This window comes from Protobothrops mucrosquamatus, unplaced genomic scaffold (genome assembly GCF_001527695.2).
Source record: "Protobothrops mucrosquamatus isolate PMUCROS unplaced genomic scaffold, P.Mucros_1.0 scaffold6, whole genome shotgun sequence".
NCBI classification, from domain to species: Eukaryota; Metazoa; Chordata; class Lepidosauria; order Squamata; family Viperidae; genus Protobothrops; species Protobothrops mucrosquamatus.
Window position 1 is genome coordinate 2,551,174 of NW_015386393.1, and position 20,767 is coordinate 2,571,940.

General features: G+C 43.9%; 1 protein-coding gene across 1 annotated transcript in view; it reads right to left on the bottom strand.

Annotated features, from left to right (window-relative positions):
• Positions 1 to 258: 258 nt before the first annotated feature.
• MYO9B (myosin IXB) overlaps positions 259 to 20,767 on the bottom strand; it is an 82,764-nt gene continuing 62,255 nt past the window's right edge. Inside the window, exons 28-40 of the mRNA XM_029282968.1 lie at positions 19,921 to 20,019; positions 17,986 to 18,162; positions 16,188 to 16,229; positions 15,336 to 15,447; positions 14,247 to 14,320; positions 12,677 to 12,869; positions 11,600 to 11,728; positions 9,936 to 10,041; positions 6,698 to 6,829; positions 5,894 to 6,017; positions 2,290 to 2,420; positions 1,230 to 1,357; positions 259 to 1,062 (exon numbers count right to left, since the gene is read on the bottom strand). Of these exons, the coding sequence (XP_029138801.1) occupies positions 848 to 1,062; positions 1,230 to 1,357; positions 2,290 to 2,420; positions 5,894 to 6,017; positions 6,698 to 6,829; positions 9,936 to 10,041; positions 11,600 to 11,728; positions 12,677 to 12,869; positions 14,247 to 14,320; positions 15,336 to 15,447; positions 16,188 to 16,229; positions 17,986 to 18,162; positions 19,921 to 20,019 (1,662 nt within the window). The 3' untranslated portion in view covers positions 259 to 847. The remainder of the gene's footprint in view (positions 1,063 to 1,229; positions 1,358 to 2,289; positions 2,421 to 5,893; positions 6,018 to 6,697; positions 6,830 to 9,935; positions 10,042 to 11,599; positions 11,729 to 12,676; positions 12,870 to 14,246; positions 14,321 to 15,335; positions 15,448 to 16,187; positions 16,230 to 17,985; positions 18,163 to 19,920; positions 20,020 to 20,767) is intronic.

The window sequence follows — 20,767 nt, forward strand, 5'->3', positions numbered from 1 at the left end:
TGATTGATTGAACTTTTTAGTCCCACCCAGTCTGCTGTTACTACTGCAGCCACGCCCACCCAATGGGCCACGCCCACCCAATGGGCCATGCCCACCCGGCACTCAATGATGCATAAGTGGGTTTTGGGTTGCAGTTTGGGCACTCGGTCTCTAAAAGGTTCGCCATCACTGAACTATAGTTTACCAAGATAGGAGTAAGCCCTTGGTGTTGTGCTGTGAAGAATACCTCCCAATGCCCCTTTTTTCCCAAAAAAAGTGCAGTTTTAATATAAACGTTGATACATTTTTGGTCTCCATTAAATGGTTACTACAAACATTTGAAAGTTTTTGTAAACCGGTTGGAAGTTGTCGTAATCCGAGGCAGAGACTTAAAGCAGAAAACGAAGTTATTGAGTGCTCTGACTCTGTTTGGTCCTATTAAGAGCCTGTTGCAAGCAGACAGGGAGAAGCCAGACTTGGGTGGACTGCTGGGCAGAGAAGGGAATTTCAAGCTTCATCTCGGGAAATGGAAATTGGTCCGGAGCTATAACTATTGATCCACATTTGATCCCGGCAGATCGGAGAAGCACCAATTGTTTTCCAGATCCGATGCCAACCAAAAGCCCTGGTGCAAATCATGACCATTCTGTTCCGATGAGCATCAGAACTTTAAAATACTGGACTTGACCGGGTTTGGAATAGGGCAGCATGTCCAACAGCTCCCGAAGCAGGACTGCTAGTGGCCTCTTTTTGATCTTCATTTGAGCCTGTCTCTCCCGCTTGCTTTTGAGACGACTGTTCTTGGTACGTTCCCGTGAGCAGTTCATCCTTGAAAGAGGCGATTCTTGGAGCAGGGAGAGAGCAGGTCTCAGTCCTGGAAGACCGCTTGGGCTTGGCTACGTGCCTCCCCCGGATTCTGATGAAGAGGGCTTCCCTTGAGCAGAAGCAAAGAGGATGGCCCGCATGTGGCGGACAGGTGAGGAGGAACTGGATCTACCTGGGCTGAAAACAGCAGCATTTTTGGTGATCCAATCTCTTCTTTGGCAGAGAGGCTGATGCACTGAGCAGCAGGCTCCGTGCTTCCTTTAAAGAGGAGGAGAGACCCTCGGTTAAGAAACCTGTTGCAAAGGGTTTTTTTTTGCTGTCGCAGTAGAAAGTTGCAGAAAAGACCGGTGCCAGGATGGCCAGGGCCACCAAGGGAATGTTGAAGAGGGGAAAAAAAAACCTCTGCACAATACCTTAATACTGACCTTCAGGGTCACGGCACCCCACACGTTCCTCCAACAAGCTTTCTGTGCTAACCGATGTCTCGGAGTCGACGTTCTCCTCATCAGAGCAACGCTGGTCCAGCTCGGGGAGACGGTATGTGATGTCTTCCCTAAAGAAGCGAGAGAGAGAAAGACAAGCTCGTTCCACGGGAGGGCTGGAACAATTTCAAAGACTGAAATAATGAAAAGAGCAGGTTTTCTGCCTCTCCTCCTTTCAAAGACTCTAGAAAGTACAGAGAAGAGCAACAAAGATGATAAGGGGACTGGAGGCTAAAGCATATAAGGAACGGTTGCTGGAATTGGGTATGTCTGGTTTAACGAAGAGAAGGACAAGGGGGGACATGATAGCAGTGTCCCAATATCTCAGGGGCTGCCACAAAGAAGAGGCAGTCTAGCTATTCTCCAAAGCACCTGAAGGCAGGACAAGAAGCAACGGATGGAAACTAACCAAAGAGAGAAGCAACCTAGAACTAAGGACACATTTCCTGATAGAACAATTAACCAGTGGAGCAACCTGCCTCCAGAAGTGGTGAATGCTCCAACACTGGAAGTTTTTAAGAAGAGACTGGACAGCCATTTGTCCGAAATGGTATAGGGTTTCCTGCCTGAGCAGGGGGTTGGACTTGATGACCTCCAAGGTCCCTTCCAACTTTATTGTTATTATTATTATTAAAGCCTTTGTGATCCATCAAGTCCAATGTTACTATTGGAACCGAGGGAAGGGTAATTGCTATCGGGGTGGAATAAAGTCTCTTGGGGGGCTTTGCTTGCTACTGAAGGAGGAGAGCAGCTCAGGGCAATCTGGGAGAGGCTTTCATACACGCCTAAAATAGAACTGAAAATCCTAACTATTCTCTCGTGCATCGCAACGCAGACCCCATTTTTTAAAAATACTTCGCAAGAGCCAATTCTACTGGAAAACTAAAGCAGGGCTCTTCTTCGTAGAGGAGATTCTCAGAGCTGGCAGATAAATTCAGAGACAAGAAGCTTCTGTCTTGCAGAGGGTGGGCCTGTGGGTGGGCCTTTACAAGCCATCACTCACTTCTCTTCCTTGATTGATTGTATCCGTTCCATCAGTAGCTCTTTCTCCCTGTTGTCTGTTTCCTCCTCTTCAGGCAAAAGTCCAAGTTTAGGTGAGGCACTGCTTGCTCCTACAGTCTGGGGGCTCTTGCTCTGCAGGATAGAAAGAGAGAGCTACGTCATCCCCTTGGCTAAGGATACAGCACGTCGTCATCCCCTGGGTAGCCAGGAGCCATTAAATCCCTCACGTTAATTGTCTTGTGAACCGCAGCAGATCGTGAAGCAGCCTCTGCTCTGGCTGGACAATTTAGCTTTCCAGGCTTGAAATGAAATTACAATTTTAACAAGCCAGGAAAATAATGACGGAAGTGGGGCAGCTCTGAAAAGAGGAAGCCCGAGTGTGAGGTACCTGCCGACAGTTGCTTTAGAGCAGGGCTTTTCAACCAGTGATACGGGTACCACCTGTGGTACATTGCACCTGGCAGGTGGTACGTGACCATCCTAGAAAAGTGATAGCGGGGGAGGGGAATGAGCTGAACCGGTGGCAGCACCGCACAAGCCTGAGCGAGAGACGGCTGGAGCTGCAGGGCTGTCAGGGCTCAGCGGAAGCGCCAGGATCAGCGCCAGGCTCCAGCTGGAGCTCAGTGCTGATCCTGGCGCTTCTGCTGAGCCCTGAAGAAGCGCCAACCAGCTGGAATGTTGTAGCATCTCCAGGGTCTTGTGATTTACATTCAGATGCTTGGCAACTGATTCATATTTATGACGGTCACAGTGTCCCAGGGTCATGTGAAGTGACCAAAACCTGCTGCAACCACCCAGCAGATGGGGGGAATAAAAATCAAACATCCCCCCCACCCCACCCCTGCTGCCAATCCTCAACAAAAATGCTCACAACAATGAAAACCTCGGACAGGAGGAAGAGCACCGCCGAGCGCTGTCTTGCTTGGCTGTGGCTTGGGGGACACTTTTTCAGTGCCACTGTAACTTCAAACAGTCACTAAGCGAACTGTTGTAAGTTGAGGACTACCTGTACTTTATCACTCCCTCCCCCCTTTTTTTTTGTCATCAAGTTTTTGACACCTTGCTAGGTGACTGGTGGTACTCGGATGTTGCCATCTCCTAAAAGTGGTACAATGGGTGAAAAAGTTGAAAAGCCCTGCTTTAGAGCACGCTGTCCTTTCTTAGTACTGAATCCAACTTGCAGGGCTACGATGAATATAAAACAAGAAGAATTGGTACTGAATCCCAATGCAGAAAAGCAGGTACTGTTTCACAGACTCCCCTCCCTCCCAAAGGTATCAATTTGAGGCCTGAGATGTGAATTTACGGTGCCTTGGGATATTATAAATAAGTATTAAGGCTGCTTCCAAGCACGTGCATAGAAATGTCTCCCTTTGACAAAAGCCAACCACCAGATTCACACAAACACACAAACTGGGTTAGTGTAAACAAATTCAAAGGGTTAAGCATCCAAGGCCAAACTTGGATACAGGAATATCTTTTTTTCTTCTTCTAAGAGTGAAGCACTGGTTAATATCCCTCTTACAATCCCTGTAATTAATTGGGAAAACAGGAAAAATGTGCACAGTTGTAAAACATGCAGAGTTTTGAAGTGAGGGGGGTTTTGAAGCATTCAGCGTGAGAAGGTGCTGTGAACAGCCTTCCCTGATCTTCGGCTGATGCTGGGAGAGGCAGAGAGGAAGGGAGCGACGTTCCATGCACTGGGGGGGCACGTCAGTGCTTTCACCTACCGGGGCTCCCTCGCGGGGAGAGGAAAAGGCAAGTTTTACTGGCCACAACTAGAGAAAAGGAGAGATGAAGGGCACATTCACAGGAAGCCAAAACATTTTTTTCTGACCCTCCATGAATAAAAATCAAAGACTTGGAAGAATATACAGTATATATTAAAGTTAAAACTCATAAAAATGCTGCACACGATTTAAACAACGCTAATATATTTGCAAGCTTCTAAGACTAATGCAATATTAAACTTATTGAATTATAAAGCTGGGATGACTTTTGAGATTGCTTGATCCGGGCTTTCCACACTCCTCCATTGTCGAACGGATGAGTAAAACAGCAAGACCAACCATCGGTACCTAGCAGGGCTTGGGGGATTCTTAGAACAGGAAAATGAATGATTAGTGTAACCCCACTGCTCAGAATTTCTTTTTATATCCAGCTCGTATAAAATCAATCCCTAAATATAAAAGAAAGATGAAATATAAACACTGGGTTCCCAAACCATGCAGTTCTCTAGCAAAATAGCACGGCCAACATTACAAAAAGCAGCTAAAGAGAATCAACAGGGCTGCACTTACATCTTCCTTCTCAAAGGAGACATTTATGACAGTGACCAAAGTGGCTTCAGTGCTAAACCTCAGTATAAACCCAAACAGAAAAGGGCATCCAGCAACTTGTTATCAAAAGAGGTGCACTGCATTAATAACCTCTAAAACAGATCCAGTTAATCTTTGACCTGTTAAAAGCTAACCAAAACTGTCAAGGATTGGGACTAAAGGTGGTTGAACAAAGCTCTTTAAATGCCTTGCCCATCAATTGACGTCAATGCATAAAACCTTGATCAGGTGGCACTATGAGCATCCCTGTAAGAACTTTTATCATTGTTAAAGCCTTTCTAAAAGGGTCTGTTGTTCCTTCCAGTAAAGGGGAGTTCTGTCCCTCTATCAAGCAGCTAAAAGCAGGAAGTTTTTTTCTTAAATGTTCAGCAATAACCTGTTTCCATACATTAATTATTTCTATGGTTACCTTCTAGCGCAGTGATGGCGAACCTTTTAGAGACTGAGTGCCAAAACTGCAATCCCAAAACCACTTATGCATCGTCGAGTGCCAATTGGGTGGGTGTGGCCCATTGGGTGGGCATGGCTGCGGTGGTAACGGCAGACTGGGTGGGACTAAAAAATTCAATCAATTCCAACTTTGCAAGATCTTTTTTTTTCTCGCAAGAAATTGAAATTGACTGAACCTTTTTTTTTTTTTTGGCACATGGCGGCGGAGGCCTAAAGCGAAAAGGTTTTATAAAACCCAGCTGAAGGCCTAGGACTGGGGCAACGGCGCACGTGCCCACAGAGAGGGCTCTGAGTGCCGCCTCTGGCACCCGTGCCATAGGTTCGCCACCACTGTTCTAGCGTAACAGAGACATGACCACCGTGTCTCCTCTTTTTCTCCCTCCACCAAATTTAACTTAACTAGTTTTTCAACTACCCATGACAGGACTGTTTTCTAGACTTCACCATCTTGACTTACACATCCAGAACGTTCTCTAAAATGAACGCGCTGAACTGGACTCGGTGCCAATGGCCTCTGCACCCCAGGTGCAGTGGGACAATCGGGAGACTAGAGCAGAACTTCTTGTGACTGACTGGACACATGCCAAATTTATAATCATTTACTGAATTATATTTTGAGAGTATATCAGAACTGCTTGAAATAAAGACTATTTTTTTTCCTTTCTAACTTCCACTCACACAAAAATAAGTCCTTAGGGATTTGGCAAACGCTCGCACATTACGTATCAGCTTTGCGGTGTGAGATTAATGGAAAAGTCACACTCCTGTTGTGAAATCTCCCTCCCATTTCATGCCCTGTGCAATCCCAGCGCTTACTTTGTTCTGTCGAAGCAGTGAAAGCCGCCGAAGAGCAATGCTTTCTGCTGCTTCTAGTTGGCAAATTTCATCCATCTTCATCTTGTACTTTCTCAGCTGCTCCTTGATAATCATCTCCACACACCTGTGCATGGATAGGGAAGAGAGCGAGAGAGAGCAAAAGGAGAAATGGAGAAAACAAATCAGGGATCATTCATGGGCCCTTCTTTGATGGATGGAAGAAGAGAGGATGAATGGATCAAGCGAACGCACGCATGGGTAAACGGGCTGACAGAAGACACACCAGACTCCCAACAATGCCGTTATGAACATGTCAGCACAAGGAAAGTCACTGGGATGGTCACAATGCACTGATGTTGTGTATATTAACAACCAGCCAACCTCCCATTTCCCATCAGATCCACCTTTGCGTCTCCCTCTTCCAACAGACAGACCATCCAATTTCTACCGTCTCTCATAGGAAGCCAACTGAATCAGAAAAAGGAAATCAGTTCAAGGGGTGGCAAAGAAATTTCAAAAAGAATGTGGTATTTGGCCAGGAGATCAATAGTGAGAGATGGAAAAAAACAAATTCAGGGTGCTATTACTTGTAGAGAATAGAGACTAGATAATAGTCAGCTGATAGAAATAAAATTTACACTAAAGATCTCCGGAATGTTTATTTTTACAGACCGCTGAGACTAGGCTTCATTAGCAATGCCTGTTCTACATAGAGCACTAAAGAAGTTTACCTGTTCACACAATTTCTATTATCCAGGGAAGGGCAGAGGACTCACTGTCCACAGGCAATCTAGGATAACTCACGTGGTTGTTTTGGAGACATCCTTCATGCTAGTGAGAGGATCCAAGTTGTCAGGGCAGCGCAAGAGGCAGGGGGCAAAGACAATGGCCAGGGCGTTGGGTGACATCCGATTGACTTCTTCCACCACAGCTACCCTATGTTTGGGTATGAGAAGAAGTTTTTGTGTGTGTGTGTGTTTAAGCATGCTGGATTAGGAGGAAAAAAAGATATATTGGCTTATACTATTTACATTGACAGCATCTTTTGCCAACCCACTAACTTTTGTTTGCCTTCATTACCACAATATTGTGGTAAGCTTGATTTTAACACAATTTTTCTCTCCCCATAATAGTTCCTTTTCCGTGAAGGCTATCCTTAGCTTCTTTCACCATACCATCTACTACCCAGTGAATAAGATACATAAAACCTATATATCTTCTGTATACTGAGTCAGGCTGTTGCTGAACCAAATGCAGAATGTTCTGCTTCCAACTAATAAAGCTATCAAATGATACTGAAGATTAGCTCTGGATTTTCTGAATGAAGAACAGGTACATTCCCATCTAGTAAGTCTTTTCTACAAGAAATGCATTAAGGTCTCTTCCCAAGGTGATGCGTATGAGAGTGGTTGGTTTGAGAATCAGAAAAGAACTGGAAGGGAGATTCAAGGTCTTCTAATCTAACCCCCTGCTCAAGCAGGAGACCCTATAGCAGTGATGGCGAACCTTTTAGAGACCGAGGGGCCCAAAACTGCCCTTCCACCCGTCCCCGCTTGGCCTTGCCTGCTGGGCCACCCACCACCTCTATGGCCCACCACAGATCACCCAGGCAGCCCAGCAGCGCCTTGGCGGCCACGCCCTCTGCCCATGCTCCGCAGCATCAGGACGCAAGGGCAGAGTCTTGTCCCCGCTGCCCAGCTATCATGTCCTTGGCTTTGCTGCTTCGTGTGGGCCGCGGCCAGGGGCAACCCTCCTCTGGGGGGGCTGTTGGTGGGGAGGAGGCCATGGAAGGAGGCGGGGCTGGGGAGACGGGTGTGTATGCCCACAGAGAGGGCTCCAAGTGCCGCCTCTGGCACCCGTGCCATAGGTTCGCCACCACTGCTCTATAGCATTCCAGACAAGTGGCTGTCCAGTCTCTTTTTAAAAACTTCCAGTGATGAAACACCCACAATTTCTGACAGCAAGCGGTTCCAGTGGTTAATTGTTCTCACTGTCAGGACGTTTCTCCTTAATTCCAGGTTGCTGCTCTCCTTGATTAGTTTCCATCCATTGTTTCTTGTCCTCCCCTCTGGTGCTCTGGAAAATAAGTTGACCCCCTCCTCTTTGTGGCACTCTCTCAAATACTGGACTACTGCTATCATGTCCCCCCTAGTCCTTCTTTTCTCTAGACTAGCCAAACCCAAATCCTGCAACTGTTCTTCATATGTTTTTGTCTCCAGGCCTTTAATCATCTTAGTTGCTTTGTTGCCTTTAATCATCTTAGAGAACATGGTTTTATATCCTGGCCGATTCTGGAAGACTCAAAGTAAGAAGATACTAACATATGAAGATAATAACGCAGAAGCAGACAACTAATAACACGGTAGCTATATTACTGGTGTTATGTGGCCAAATTGCTCTCACTAGTTAGCAGATGAATCACTGATCTTATGATCAAATGAAGACTTCCAAGGCACTCCCATATAGAAATGCAAGCTATAATTGTTTAATTGTGAGGTGACCAGGACATGAGTCAACACAGCCATGGTATTTTCATCTAGGTGTCTTGCAATTTCACTGGAAATTGGGAATAATAACAACAACAACAACAACAATACAACTGGCTTGCCATTTGGAGTAAAGCACCCCCACCATGGTTTTCAGCTGCTTCAGCAGGAGCCAAAATTCCAGTATGTAAAGCTGAAAAGTCCATTCCTAGAACTTTCTGATGCTCCCTAGAAAGTTTATTTTCCTGCCAAAATCCACTGATCTGGCTTTTCTGAGTGGTTCGTGTGTTTTGGAAAGCAAATTTTCTGGAACAGGAAGTGGTTCATACATAGACCTTAGTCCCAAAACTGCATTCATAACGGCATGAGCTGCTATCAGTTCCAGAAGTGTAATTTCACAAAACAGATGAACCATCTCTAAAACTGTTGGATTAGTACAACTGGGAGAAAAATGAGCATTCCTAGAAAATACTACTCAAATGCCCCTAGAGAAACTCCAGAGGTTTACATGTCTAGATTTTCCCATCGCTTATCTTCATAAATGGAAATAACAGGGATTGAAGATGGAACGCCCTGCAAGCAAAGATGTTTCGCTAATTGTTAGCCCTTCTTATTTCCCACATTTCAATATTAAGAAATAAGGGGATTAGTCTGTTTCTAGGCAGTCTTGGGAAAGGAGATGATGAGTTTATTTTTATTTATTGTAGATTTTTCTCTCTCTAAATAACTCAATACAATGGTGATTACTTTAAAAAGGCCTCTTGATTTCAAACAGACCTTGCTCTACTTCTACTTTATGGACCTTAGAATCTTGAGTTTGCACAAAGTAAATTTCAAACAAACTGTGTAGAGACATCTTTTAAAAGATTAAAGTTATTTGGCCAAATCTTCTCCAGCTCTTGTAAATTTTAAATTCACAACATCTCACAGGCTGCAGTCACATCCCTGACCATAGGATCAAATTATAAGAAAGACTTGGATGTAAAAGAAATGGAATTGATGTTGAACTTTATAACTGCTGCAAGACTATTAGTAGCTCAATATTGGAAAACGGAACGTTTACCTACTATAGAAGAATGGTCACTTAAAGTCTCGAACTTAGCAGAAATGGCCAAGATTTCCGCTTATGTGAAGGATCACTCGCAAGAAAGATATATTTTGGTTTGGAGAAGATGGATAGATTATATTGAGTGTAAATATGGGACTAAAAAATATCATTTGGTTTTTGAGTAAATTTTAGAGTATTATTGTTGTACAAAGGCTAGAATATTTTATTTAGTATTATTTTTAATTATTAAAGTGTTATTATTATTGTTTTTAATAATTGTACTGTTTAAAAGAGAGTTAAAGGAGGTTATAGATATGTTATTTTAATAGTTGATTAATGTTAATTAGAGTATGATTATGTTATTGTTAACCATGTGATTGGCACTGGGAAGTGAGGGGGGAGGGAGGGGGGGTGGAAGGATGGGAAGGGGAAGGGGGGGATTTATATTGTAAAATTTTATAAAATTTTCAATTAAAAAAAAAACTATAAGAAAGACGGTTGTTCTCACTTGACAAGGTGGAAAATTAGCCGTTCCAAGGTGTTGTGGTTGGCCTGTGGGAGCTGCTCAAGGACACTGTAAATGGCACAGAGCTGCTCTTGCTTCTCTGGGAGCTCTGTAAGGAATGAGAATACAAGAAGAATTCAGTTAGACCAGTGGTGGCGAATCTATGGCACGCGTGCCAGAGGCGGCACTCAGAGCCCTCTCTGTGGGCACCCGCGCCATGCCCCGGAGATGGCAACCGTCCCTCTTCAACCAGCCGCCCGCTAACTCGCCGACGTCCCACGTGACTGGATGCATCCCAGCACCCATGCACTTGCTGGCCTCTGTGTGCAGGGGCCGATGGTGTCAGGCAGCAGCTGCCCCGGCCCCTGCCTCACCTTGCCCTGTGACAATGGCACCCCTGCCCTGCCTCACCTCTCCCCGCAGGACGAGCCTCCTGCTCACCGCCCCACCTGCCAGAGACCCCCTGGATCTCCCCCAACCCTGCCCGGCTCCCACAGGCCTCCCTCCCCACGAGCAACATTGAGGTGATCACGCCCACCTTGGCCACGCCCACCCAATCTGCCATGACCACCACAGTCACGCCCACCCAGTGGGCCACGCCCATCTGGCACCCGACGATAAATAAGTGAGTTTTGGGTTGCAGTTTGGGCACTCGGTCTCTAAAAGGTTCGCCATCACTGAGTTAGACAGAGGCAGCCCTTGACTTACAAAACACAACGGAGCCCAACATGTCTGTTGCTAAGAGAGACAGTTGTTAAATGTAAAAAAGATGTTGAGACTCTAGAAAGAGTACAGAGAAGAGCAACAAAGATGATCAGGGGACTGGAGGCTAAAACATATAAGGAACGATTGCTGCAATTGGGTATGTCTAGTTTAACGAAGAGAAGGACGAGGGGGGACATGATAGCCGTGTTCTAATATCTCAGGGGCTGCCACAAAGAAGAGGGAGTCATGTTTTTCTCCAAAGCGCCTGAAGGCAGGACTAGAAGCAACGGATGGAAACTAATCAAGGAGAGAAGCAACCTAGAACTAAGGAGAAACTTCCTGACAGTTAGAACAATTAACCAGTGGAACAACCTGCCTCCAGAAGCTGTGAATGCTTCAAAACTGGAGGTTTTTAAAGAAAAGATTGGACAGCCATTTGTCTGAAATGGTATAGGGTTTCCTGCCTGAGCAGGGGGTTGGACTAGAAGACCTCCAAGGCCCCTTCCAACTCTATTATTATTATTAAATGAATTTTGCCCCATTTTGCAACCTTTCTTGTCACAGTTGTTAAATGACTTACTGTAGTTGTTAAGCTAATAACACAACTGTTAAGTGAATCTGGCTTCCCCACTGACTTTTTGCAAAAAAAAAAAAATGATACACATGAGTCCGGGATACTGCAACCATCGTAAATATGAGACAGTTGCCAAGCATCCGAATTTTGATCATGGGACCATGGGGTTAAGGCAACAGTCATAACTGTGAGAAACGGTTGCAAGTCGCTTTTTCGGTGCCACTGTAACTTTGGTCACTGAATGAACTATTGTAAGTCGAGGACTACCTGTAATAGCCGGTGTCTATCGAGTCCAGCGTTCCTATTTCTTACAGAAGCCAACTGGAGCCAGTCTCCCACCATCTGAGAAAAGAATCATCCCTGTTTCCTAAGGTCTCTCATTACTTACCCACCGCCCGAAGGAAGTCGTTGTACTGAGCAAAAGTCATCAGAGGATCCGGTAACTCCCTCAGCCATTGCTTGAAGATCCCAGTGATGGTATGGATGGGGTAGTTCTCCAGCCGCACTGAGTTTGGGTCTGAGAAAGAGAGAAGGAGGGAAGAAACAAAGAGGGAGAGACAGAAGCTCCTTAGTCTATGCAAGAAGCATTGGAATGACAGCCGGAATGTAGTTAACTTTGAGATTCTGAATCAAAGGGCAATATGAGGATTTTCCCCCCCTAGTGCAGGAATTGGCAAGGGGTGGACCTTCAATTCCTGTTGTAGTCAAATTCAATCAGGGCCAGCACTGAGTGTGGAACTATCTTGGCCCCTGTGGTGCATTGTGGATAGTGCTTGAGCATGAACTTAATGGATTAGCACTCTTCGGCAGCCAAACAACCAGTCTGTACTCACACTGTGGTCCCCTGGCTAATGTAACATCGCCATATGCCAAATAAATAAATAGTCCAGCACCGTAGCTGCTGATATGAAATATATATTATAGTCTAAAAACTTCTGGAGGGTCACAAATTCTCCACTCCTACTCTGGTCCTTTCAGGCCTGGTAAGACTTTGATTTTTCTGCAGCTTAGTTTTTTTTTTCTCATTTAACTTCTTTAATGGTGGCAATGCTTTGCTGTTGCAGGTGTCCTTTTCCTTCTCCTCCATCTCCCAAGGAGGAGAGCCCACCTGCAGTAATCCTACCAAGCATTCTAGGGAAGAAGCACTTCAATCCCTGTCCAAAATGATATAGGGTTTCCTGCCTGAGCAGGAGGTTGGACTAGATCAGTGTTTCTCAACCTTGACAATTTTAAGGCATGTGGACTTCAACTCCCAGAATTCCACAGCCAGCATTGCTGGCTGTGGAATTCTGGGAGTTGAAGTCCACATGCCTTAAAATTGTCAAGGTTGAGAAACACTGGACTAGATGACCTCCAAGGTCCCTTCCAACTTTATTACTATTATTACTATTATTACTATTACTATTACTATTACTATTACTACTATTATTATTATTATTATTATTATTATTATTATTATCCCTACCTGATTGCAGGGACTGCTTCAACTCCCTCATGCGGTTTGCTGATCCCGACTTCCGGTAGATGCCTTCGGTATAGAGTCCGTGCATCTCGACATATTCCAGCAGCTTCTCCATGACAATTGGGACTGAATTCTTCTCGCTAGTCAGAGCACTGACACTAACCCCAAAGTGACGTGGCTCTGGGTCTTGGTCCCCCTATGGCCAGAAGTGGAAGATGAGATTAATGATTTTGTGACCTATACTGTCATACAAATGAGGAATGCAGAGTTTACAATTAAAGCTTCAGCTCTCTTGAATGGCAGGTACAGAGATAAACCTGGATTATATAATTTCTGATAACAATACAAGGAGCCCTGTGGGCTCAGTGGTTAGAATACAGTATTGCAGGCTAACTCTGCCCGCAGCCTGGAGTTTGATCCCGACAGGACTCAAGGTTGATTTAGCCTTCCATCCTTCTGAGGTTGGTAAAATGAGAATCCAGATTGTTGGGGGCAATATGCTGACTCGGTAAACCGCTCAGAGAACTGTAAAGCACTATGGGGCGGTATATAAGTCTACTGTAAGTGCTATTGCTGAGCTATTTCAGGTTAACATGGCCAAATGTTCATTTCACAAAGAAAACAAACAGAAAGGTACTTTTTTCTTCAGGTTAAGTGTCTATATGTAGATGCTCTTTCCTGAATGGAGGACTATTTATTAATATGAGGGGATTCTGCTAACTGAAGCAGGCCAGATTGAACTACTTTGTTAAAACCATTTTGCTAATATACAGAACAAAGGTTATATGATAAGAAAATAGCCATCGGCTGAATGGCTTTGAAAAGTAATGGTGGAGAAACAGAATAGTGTTGACTACTAGTAGTATGAAATCACAATTTATAATAATGCATCATGTGTAAAAACATTGGCTTCTATGGAAAAGGGCATCCTGGACTCAATAGATTTTTAGAGTCTTTACCAGCATAGCTCTTCTCATTCAGCGTTAGATAAATTAATGGTGTGCATAAGAAGCTGATAAACGATCATTTAGGGTGAGGTATCGTCAGTATGCCGGTGATACTCTGTTTTATAACTCCACCCCAGGTTGTCTGAATGATGCTGTGGAGATTCTGTCTCATGCTTGGAGACTCTGAGGGGTCTGAATGGGGCACAATAGGCTTCAGGTCCACCTGAGCAAGACTAGCTGTATATACCTTTATCTATTTTTATTGTAAACCGCCTAAAGTCATGTTCTGTATATGGGTTTGGCAGCTATATAAATCAATATCAAATCAAATGCTTCAGCAAACAGTATGAAAACTAAGAGATGAACATTCATAATTAAGAAGTAGTATAATTTCGACAGGAAAAGTGGGACTACTTTCTTTAGCCCCCTGACTGAGTGGCTCCCCGGAGACACTTGGCTGCTTGCTTTTGGAAGCAGAATGTCAGTCCCGATGATGGCTTGGTCTCAAGAGCCTTTACTGAAATCTAGTGGCAGAACTTTAGTTCTGTTGGGGCTGAATTCTACCCTTCATGAGCTGTAACTGAAGCCGGTCTCTGCTTTTTCTTTGCTTTTGGGCTATGACCTACTTTTTTTGCTTGTGAGGATGTACATCCAGTTTGGATTTTGGACAGGCACTTCTTATGGCAGGTCAGCTTACAGACTAGAAGAAGGAAGAGAAAACAGACAAAGAAGGCTTGTTAAAGAGAGCCGGTTTGGTCTAGTGCAGGGGTAGGCAACCTTGGCTCTTTTATGATTCGTGGACTTCAACTCCCAGAATTCCTGAGCCAGCATGGCTGGCTCAGGAATTCTGGGAGTTGAAGTCCACGAATCATAAAAGAGCCAAGGTTGCCTACCCCTGGTCTAGTGGCTAAGGCACCGGGCTAGAAAACAGGAGACTGTGAGTTCTAGTCCTCCCTTAGGCATGAAAATCAGTTGGTGATTTTCAGCCAATCACCAGGAGACTGAGAGTTCTAATCCCACCTTAGGCATGAAAGCTGGCCAGTCACCTCTCGGAGGTCAGCTCAGCTCAGCTCAGCCAGCTCACAGCACTGTTATAGTATGAAAAATGGGAGGAAGGAGTATTACCTATGTTCACCACTTTGAGTGATTTATAAATAAAAGTGGGATTAAAAAAAAAACTAAATTAAACTAATAAAATAAAATCAGATTTTGTTCCCCCAAAAAGTCTCCTTCCACATTCCGTGTTTGCAACATGGAAGAAAAATGCTAATTTCTCTGAGAGATAAAGTACAAGGAAAAAAAAACCCTATTTCCCATTGAGATAAAGATAAGGAATTTTTAAATGAACGAGTAAGCCCGGAGAAAGCAAAACTGACTTTTCTGCATACAACCATTGTGGTGTAGATCAACTTTCTGTACTCTGGGCCTTCCAGGTACATTGGGAATTCTAGCAGTTGCGATGCCAACACACTAGGAGGGCCCCACACTGGGGAAAACCTGAGGAATAAGAATGCTTCCATTTTTGGAAGGCGGTAAACGAGAGCCCTCTTTCCTAGTCCAGTTCAGAAGAAGAGTTTCTATTACTAGGAATGACAGTTTTATCTCCTTAATCCCAGCCCACAATACTATGCCACTGTAAATGAACAGGCTCATTACAATGAGAAAAAACCCAGAGCTGCTTAAAGCAACCCCAGGCCCTATAAGCTCACACTTACTGCTACAAAGGCAGGCCTTCTCCATGGGCCAAATGTAGGAACAGCACTGCTCGCAAGACTGTAAGATGTTCACTTGGTAATTCACAAAAACATGGCCATTGAGTTCCACAATCTGTAAACAGCCACACAAATATTTAAATCCACCTCATTTGTTTGTTAAAGTTGTAATTTTTAGGTATGTCTTTTATTGAAAAGGGAATCGAAGGACTATAAAGAAAAAAAACTGATCTGGCAAACATACTGCTTACTCATTATTCTCTATCCCAACCGTTGAAAAACATATTCCAGTCTGTCAGGCATTCTAGAATGGTGATTTTTTTCCCCCCAGGCATAACTCTGGGGCAGAGGTGTGATTTATCTTTAGGGACTACCAGGACTTCCTATCCAGTTCCTTACAAACACATTTCCCCATAGTTCTTGCATTTTCTGGTGGTTCCTCTGCATATACACAAATTCCCCTTTTTTTGCATTTCGAATGTTACTTCCTCCCATTATGTCAGACTTGCTTTCCCCAAAAAGTAGCTCATGCCACACCAGGAAATACCACAACATAAAAACTGAACACACCATAATAATGTCCATCTCATTCTCCTCTTCCCCAACCGTAAGGTTTTTTTCTTTTTCTTTTAAAGCAGGGGCCTCCAAACTTGGCAACTTTAAAATGTGTGGACTTCAACTCCCAGAATTCCATTCCACGCTGGTGGGGAGAATTCTGGGAGTTGAAGTCCACAAGCCTTAAAGTTGCCAAGTTTGGAAACCGCTGGGATAAGGGACAGTTCTTACACCTGGCAGCACCAAAACCCACACCTAATTCAAGGGCTAATATAATGCTGAAAATCATAAAGGACTCACCACATGTTCCTGTTTCCGCTTTTTTTTTTGAGCCTTGCTTTGCTGTTGGAAGAGTAAGAAGAAAAGAATTCTTTTTCACGTCCTTTCTCTTCTAGCTGAGCTTTCCATTAGAGCTGATCTCTAATGAAGAAGGGCCAGTTCTTGGCATTCAGCAGTAAAAAATAATGCTTGGCTTCTGGGAAGCAAGACAATATTCCCACTTCTATGCCAGACTGCAGCATTTGCCCCTTTTATATTTTGGAACTGAATAAGTGATTCAGAGAGAATATGCTGAGCAGTTAGATAGCAGATAGAATAACAAGAGGGGGTGTATGATGAACATCTGTATGTACTGAATATTTAACATCTCTATCAAATGCCTATCTTCACAAAAACAATAGCTGAAGGGTAGCATAACAGAGTCTGGCTCCTGCATGGCTTTCTGATTTGTTGTTTTTTCTTATAAAATATTTCTGCAGCTGGGGATATTAATTCTACATGTATTTCCTACCCATTAGAACAGGAAGGCCTGTTGGAACCACAGGTGTCCATTTTCAGGGAGGAGGAAAATAAGAGATGAGACATGTCACAATGCAACCTCACAACGTACACACTATATCAGAACACAAGCATAGAAGGGTGGGCTTTGTGTCATGATGATGAAGTACAGACATTTCACTCATCACAGGTAGCTGAGGTGAACTGAATCTGGAGCACTTAACTAATTCTTGATCTTTTATTTTTCATATTTTTCTAATAACAGACTCCACTTTTTTTTTCATCTCTCTGATCAGCCTGTGGAGGCTTGCCAGTGATGAGGTGATGTCACCAGAAAGAATCTAACTGAAAAATAATTTGGGGGACTGAGAAGGATTACTTTAAGGATAGCAATGGCAGCTTTTCGATTTTACACTTCCATTCTTCATTTTATTGCATATCAGCAGTAAAAGCAGTAAAGCTGAAAATTGCAGTGCCTAAACCATCACCTCATTCTCAGATTTCAGCTGCAAATTTCAGTCTGTTTTCTAAAGGCTTCAGTGGGGTTTAAGCATGGGCATGGGAGCATTTCACCCCACAGATACCTTACATAACTTTAAAAACTGGTTACTTTACCACTGAATTTCAGCAAGATAAAATTTATATCTAGTGGTTTCAAATTTGATGTAACTGGCTAAGGAACTCCTTCCAGCTGCTTAAAGCTTCAGAAACTGACAGGCTCAACGTAATACAGATAAAAATTAAACAGGGACAAAAGCAAAATGAAAAAGAAAACCAAGCAATATGTTCCCTAGATATAAGTTATAAATAGGGATACAAAATTCTCTACTAGTGTTTTTCAAGACTGGCAACTTCCAAGTGTTTTGATTTCAGCTCTGTTCCATTTGGCAGATTCTAGCCAGCGGGCTTTTTCTGCTTTTATATTTTTAAGTTTTTTTATATTAATAATATTTATATTATTTTGTTTTTAAGTTTATTGTACGCCACCCAGAGTTACTTGATTGTGAGATGGAATGCAATATAAATATGACAAATAAGTAAACAATCAAAAATCCCAGGATTCTCATGCTGGGTTGTGGAATTCTGGGATTTGGAATTCACACATCTGGATATTGCCAAAGCTGGAAAATAATATTCTAGATTAAAGTTGACTGAGGTGACCTAGCTTGGGTAGAAATAATAATGAAGAAATAATAATACATGCAACTCCTTTTTCAAGTGATTCTAGAAGAAAATCACCCATGTCAAAAAAAATCACCCATGAAACAAACAAACAAAAATTTAAGATCTCAAACAGGTGCCGAGGAAACAAATGCGAGACCTTGTGCTGTTCTGGCTCTTCTTTTCTTGCATAGCTGCGGGCAAATTCATCCAGGAGAGACTGGAAAAGATTCAAGACCAGCTTCACGTCCTTCTCTTCTTTCTGTTTGGCCATGTTGACCACAAGGAGTTGGTAGTTTTCCATCAGGTCTCTGTAGCCAACATGGATCTGTCCATTCTGTGAAAAGGTGGTGCAAATAAGTAGGGATATCGAGCATGTAGGCATCAGCATTGCGGGGATCAGGATGTATCCTCATCTATGTTCCATGGTGCTCAACCATAAGCACAGCATGTGTCTACCACCTTCAGACGTTTTCCAAAAGTTATGGAATTTTCAGCCTCAAAACTTTGGAAACTTAAGCCAAATTCAAGCTTCTTCAGTACTCTTTAGGTTAGGCAGTAAATTCGGGAAAGTAATGTATAATTAACTTATGAAACTTAGGATGACATGTTTTAAGAGATTAAACAGTTTTAAAGGAGGATCAAATGAATTTATTAAAAAGCAGCAGGAGGTTTATAACAGTAACTCTGGGGTATTAAACAAAACCTCCCTGTTTGGAGGCAATCTATCTCTGATACGACAGATTTAGGGTAGCAACAGCAAAAGATGGTTATCTTTATTCTTTACTTCTGGGATTTCATTGATCTAGTGCAGGGGTAGGCAACCTTGGCTCTTTTATGACTCGTGGACTTCAATTCCCAGAATTCCTGAGCCAGCCATGCTGGCTCAGGAATTCTGGGAGTTGAAGTCCACGAGTCATAAAAGAGCCAAGGTTGCCTACCCCTGATTTCTAGTGGGTTATTGCATTGCATTAAATTTAGATCTGATCCATCAGGGCTGCGTTAATAAATTTTGTGATCTAAAATGTTGGGGAACTATTAAAGAAGTGAGTGTTTTGTTAAGCAATTTAGCAACTTAGAAAGCTAGTGTGATATAAACAAAAGGTGTTGTACTAGGACAGGGGTCTTCAAACTTGGCCCTTTTATGATTTGTGGACCAACTCCCAGAATTCCTCAGCCTGGCATGCTGGCTGAGGAATTCTGGGAGTTGAAGTCCACAAGTCATAAAAGGGCCAAGTTTGAAGACCCCCTGTACTAGGAGGCAGGTACTGTGCAAGAATGGGGAAACCCAGTATTCATATATACTGGGCTCACAGGGCTACTTCTTATTTTTTCAGCTCAACTAATTCATAGTTGTTTCATGGGAAAGTTGGAGGAAAAGATGCTATATACCAGTGATGGCAAACCTTTTAGAGACTGAGTGCCCAAACTGCAACCCAAAACCCACTTACGCATCGTCGGGTGCCGGGTGGGCGTGGCTGTGGTAGTAACGGCAGACTGGATGGGACTAAAAAGTTCAATCAATCAATTCCAACTTTGCAAGATCTTTTTTTTCCCCAAGTTGAAATTGACTGATTGAACCTTTCTTTTTTTGCACATGGCAGCAGAGGCCTAAAGCGAAAAGGTTTTATAAAACCCAGCTGAAGGCCTAGGACTGGGGCGACGATGCAGGTGCCCACAGAGAGGGATCTGAGTGCCGCCTCTGGCACCCGTGCCATAGGTTCGCCACCACTGCTATATACATTTACCTGAAGCTTTTGGAGGAAAAGTGGAATATAGTTACAATGAATAACATTGTTACAGTTATAATTGAAAAAAATGGAATTTCAGTGAAGATTTAATATAATGCTTGTTTCCTTCATACTAACACAAAACTTTACAAACTGAAGGCTTAGCTACTGAATACATTATCATTGCTAACTCAGGTTCCAGTTAATATTTAAAAAATCCTCCACGTGCAAATGAAGTTGTTCTACTGATTCCCCAGCTGTCGATGACTTCTGCAAACATTTAATAGACTATTTTGTTTTAAAGCTGTTCTCTTTCATTTAAGCCAGTGATGCTCCATTTTGACATTCCCTCACAAGCTACTTACAGGAGCAGAATACATAGTTTTGATATTCCCACGGAACTTCTCAGTGGCTTCAAAAAACAAGCATTCAATGGCTGACTTCTGAGAGTGAAGATCGTTTATCTGGAAAAAAGGAGTAACAATAAACAAAAGGGGGAAAATGTATTGTGATCTTCCCTTTAAAAAAAGCTCACAATGTGCTTTTAGACCTCGTCCCTGCACTGATAATCGTGATATTAGGATAAATTACATGAAGATGTATAACAGTGGCCCCCAACCTTTTGGGCACCACCAGGGACCGGTTCCATGGAAATTTTTGTTTTCCCTAGAGCATGGTGGTGGGGGGGATGGTTTTGTGCACTACCTAGATTCTGCACATGCGGAGATGAAGTTTCGCTCGCTTGAGCAGCCCAGTTCCTAATGGCCACGGACCAGTACCGGTCTATGGCCCAAGGCAGTGATGGCGAACCTTTTAGAGACCAAGTGCTCAAAAAATGGCCCCGCCCCTGCTCCACCCCCTGCCCCGTCCCCACCCCACCTGCCTGCAAGGCCACTCACTGCCTCCAGGGCCCACCGCAGATCGCCCAGCAGTGCCATGGCGGCCACGCCCTCTGCCTGCGCCTCGCATCAACTGTGCGTGATGGGGCGTGAGGGCAGAGTCTTGTCTACGCTGTCTGGCTGCCATGTCCTTGGCTGTACTGCTCCACATGGGCCACGCTCGGGGGGGACTCTCCTCCAGGGGGGCTGCTGGTGAGGAGGGGGTTGCGGGGGGAGGTGAGGCTGGGGCAACGGTTACGTGTGCCCACAGAGAGGGCTCCGAGTGCCGCCTCTGACACCCGTGCCATAGGTTTGCCACCACTGGCCCAGGGGT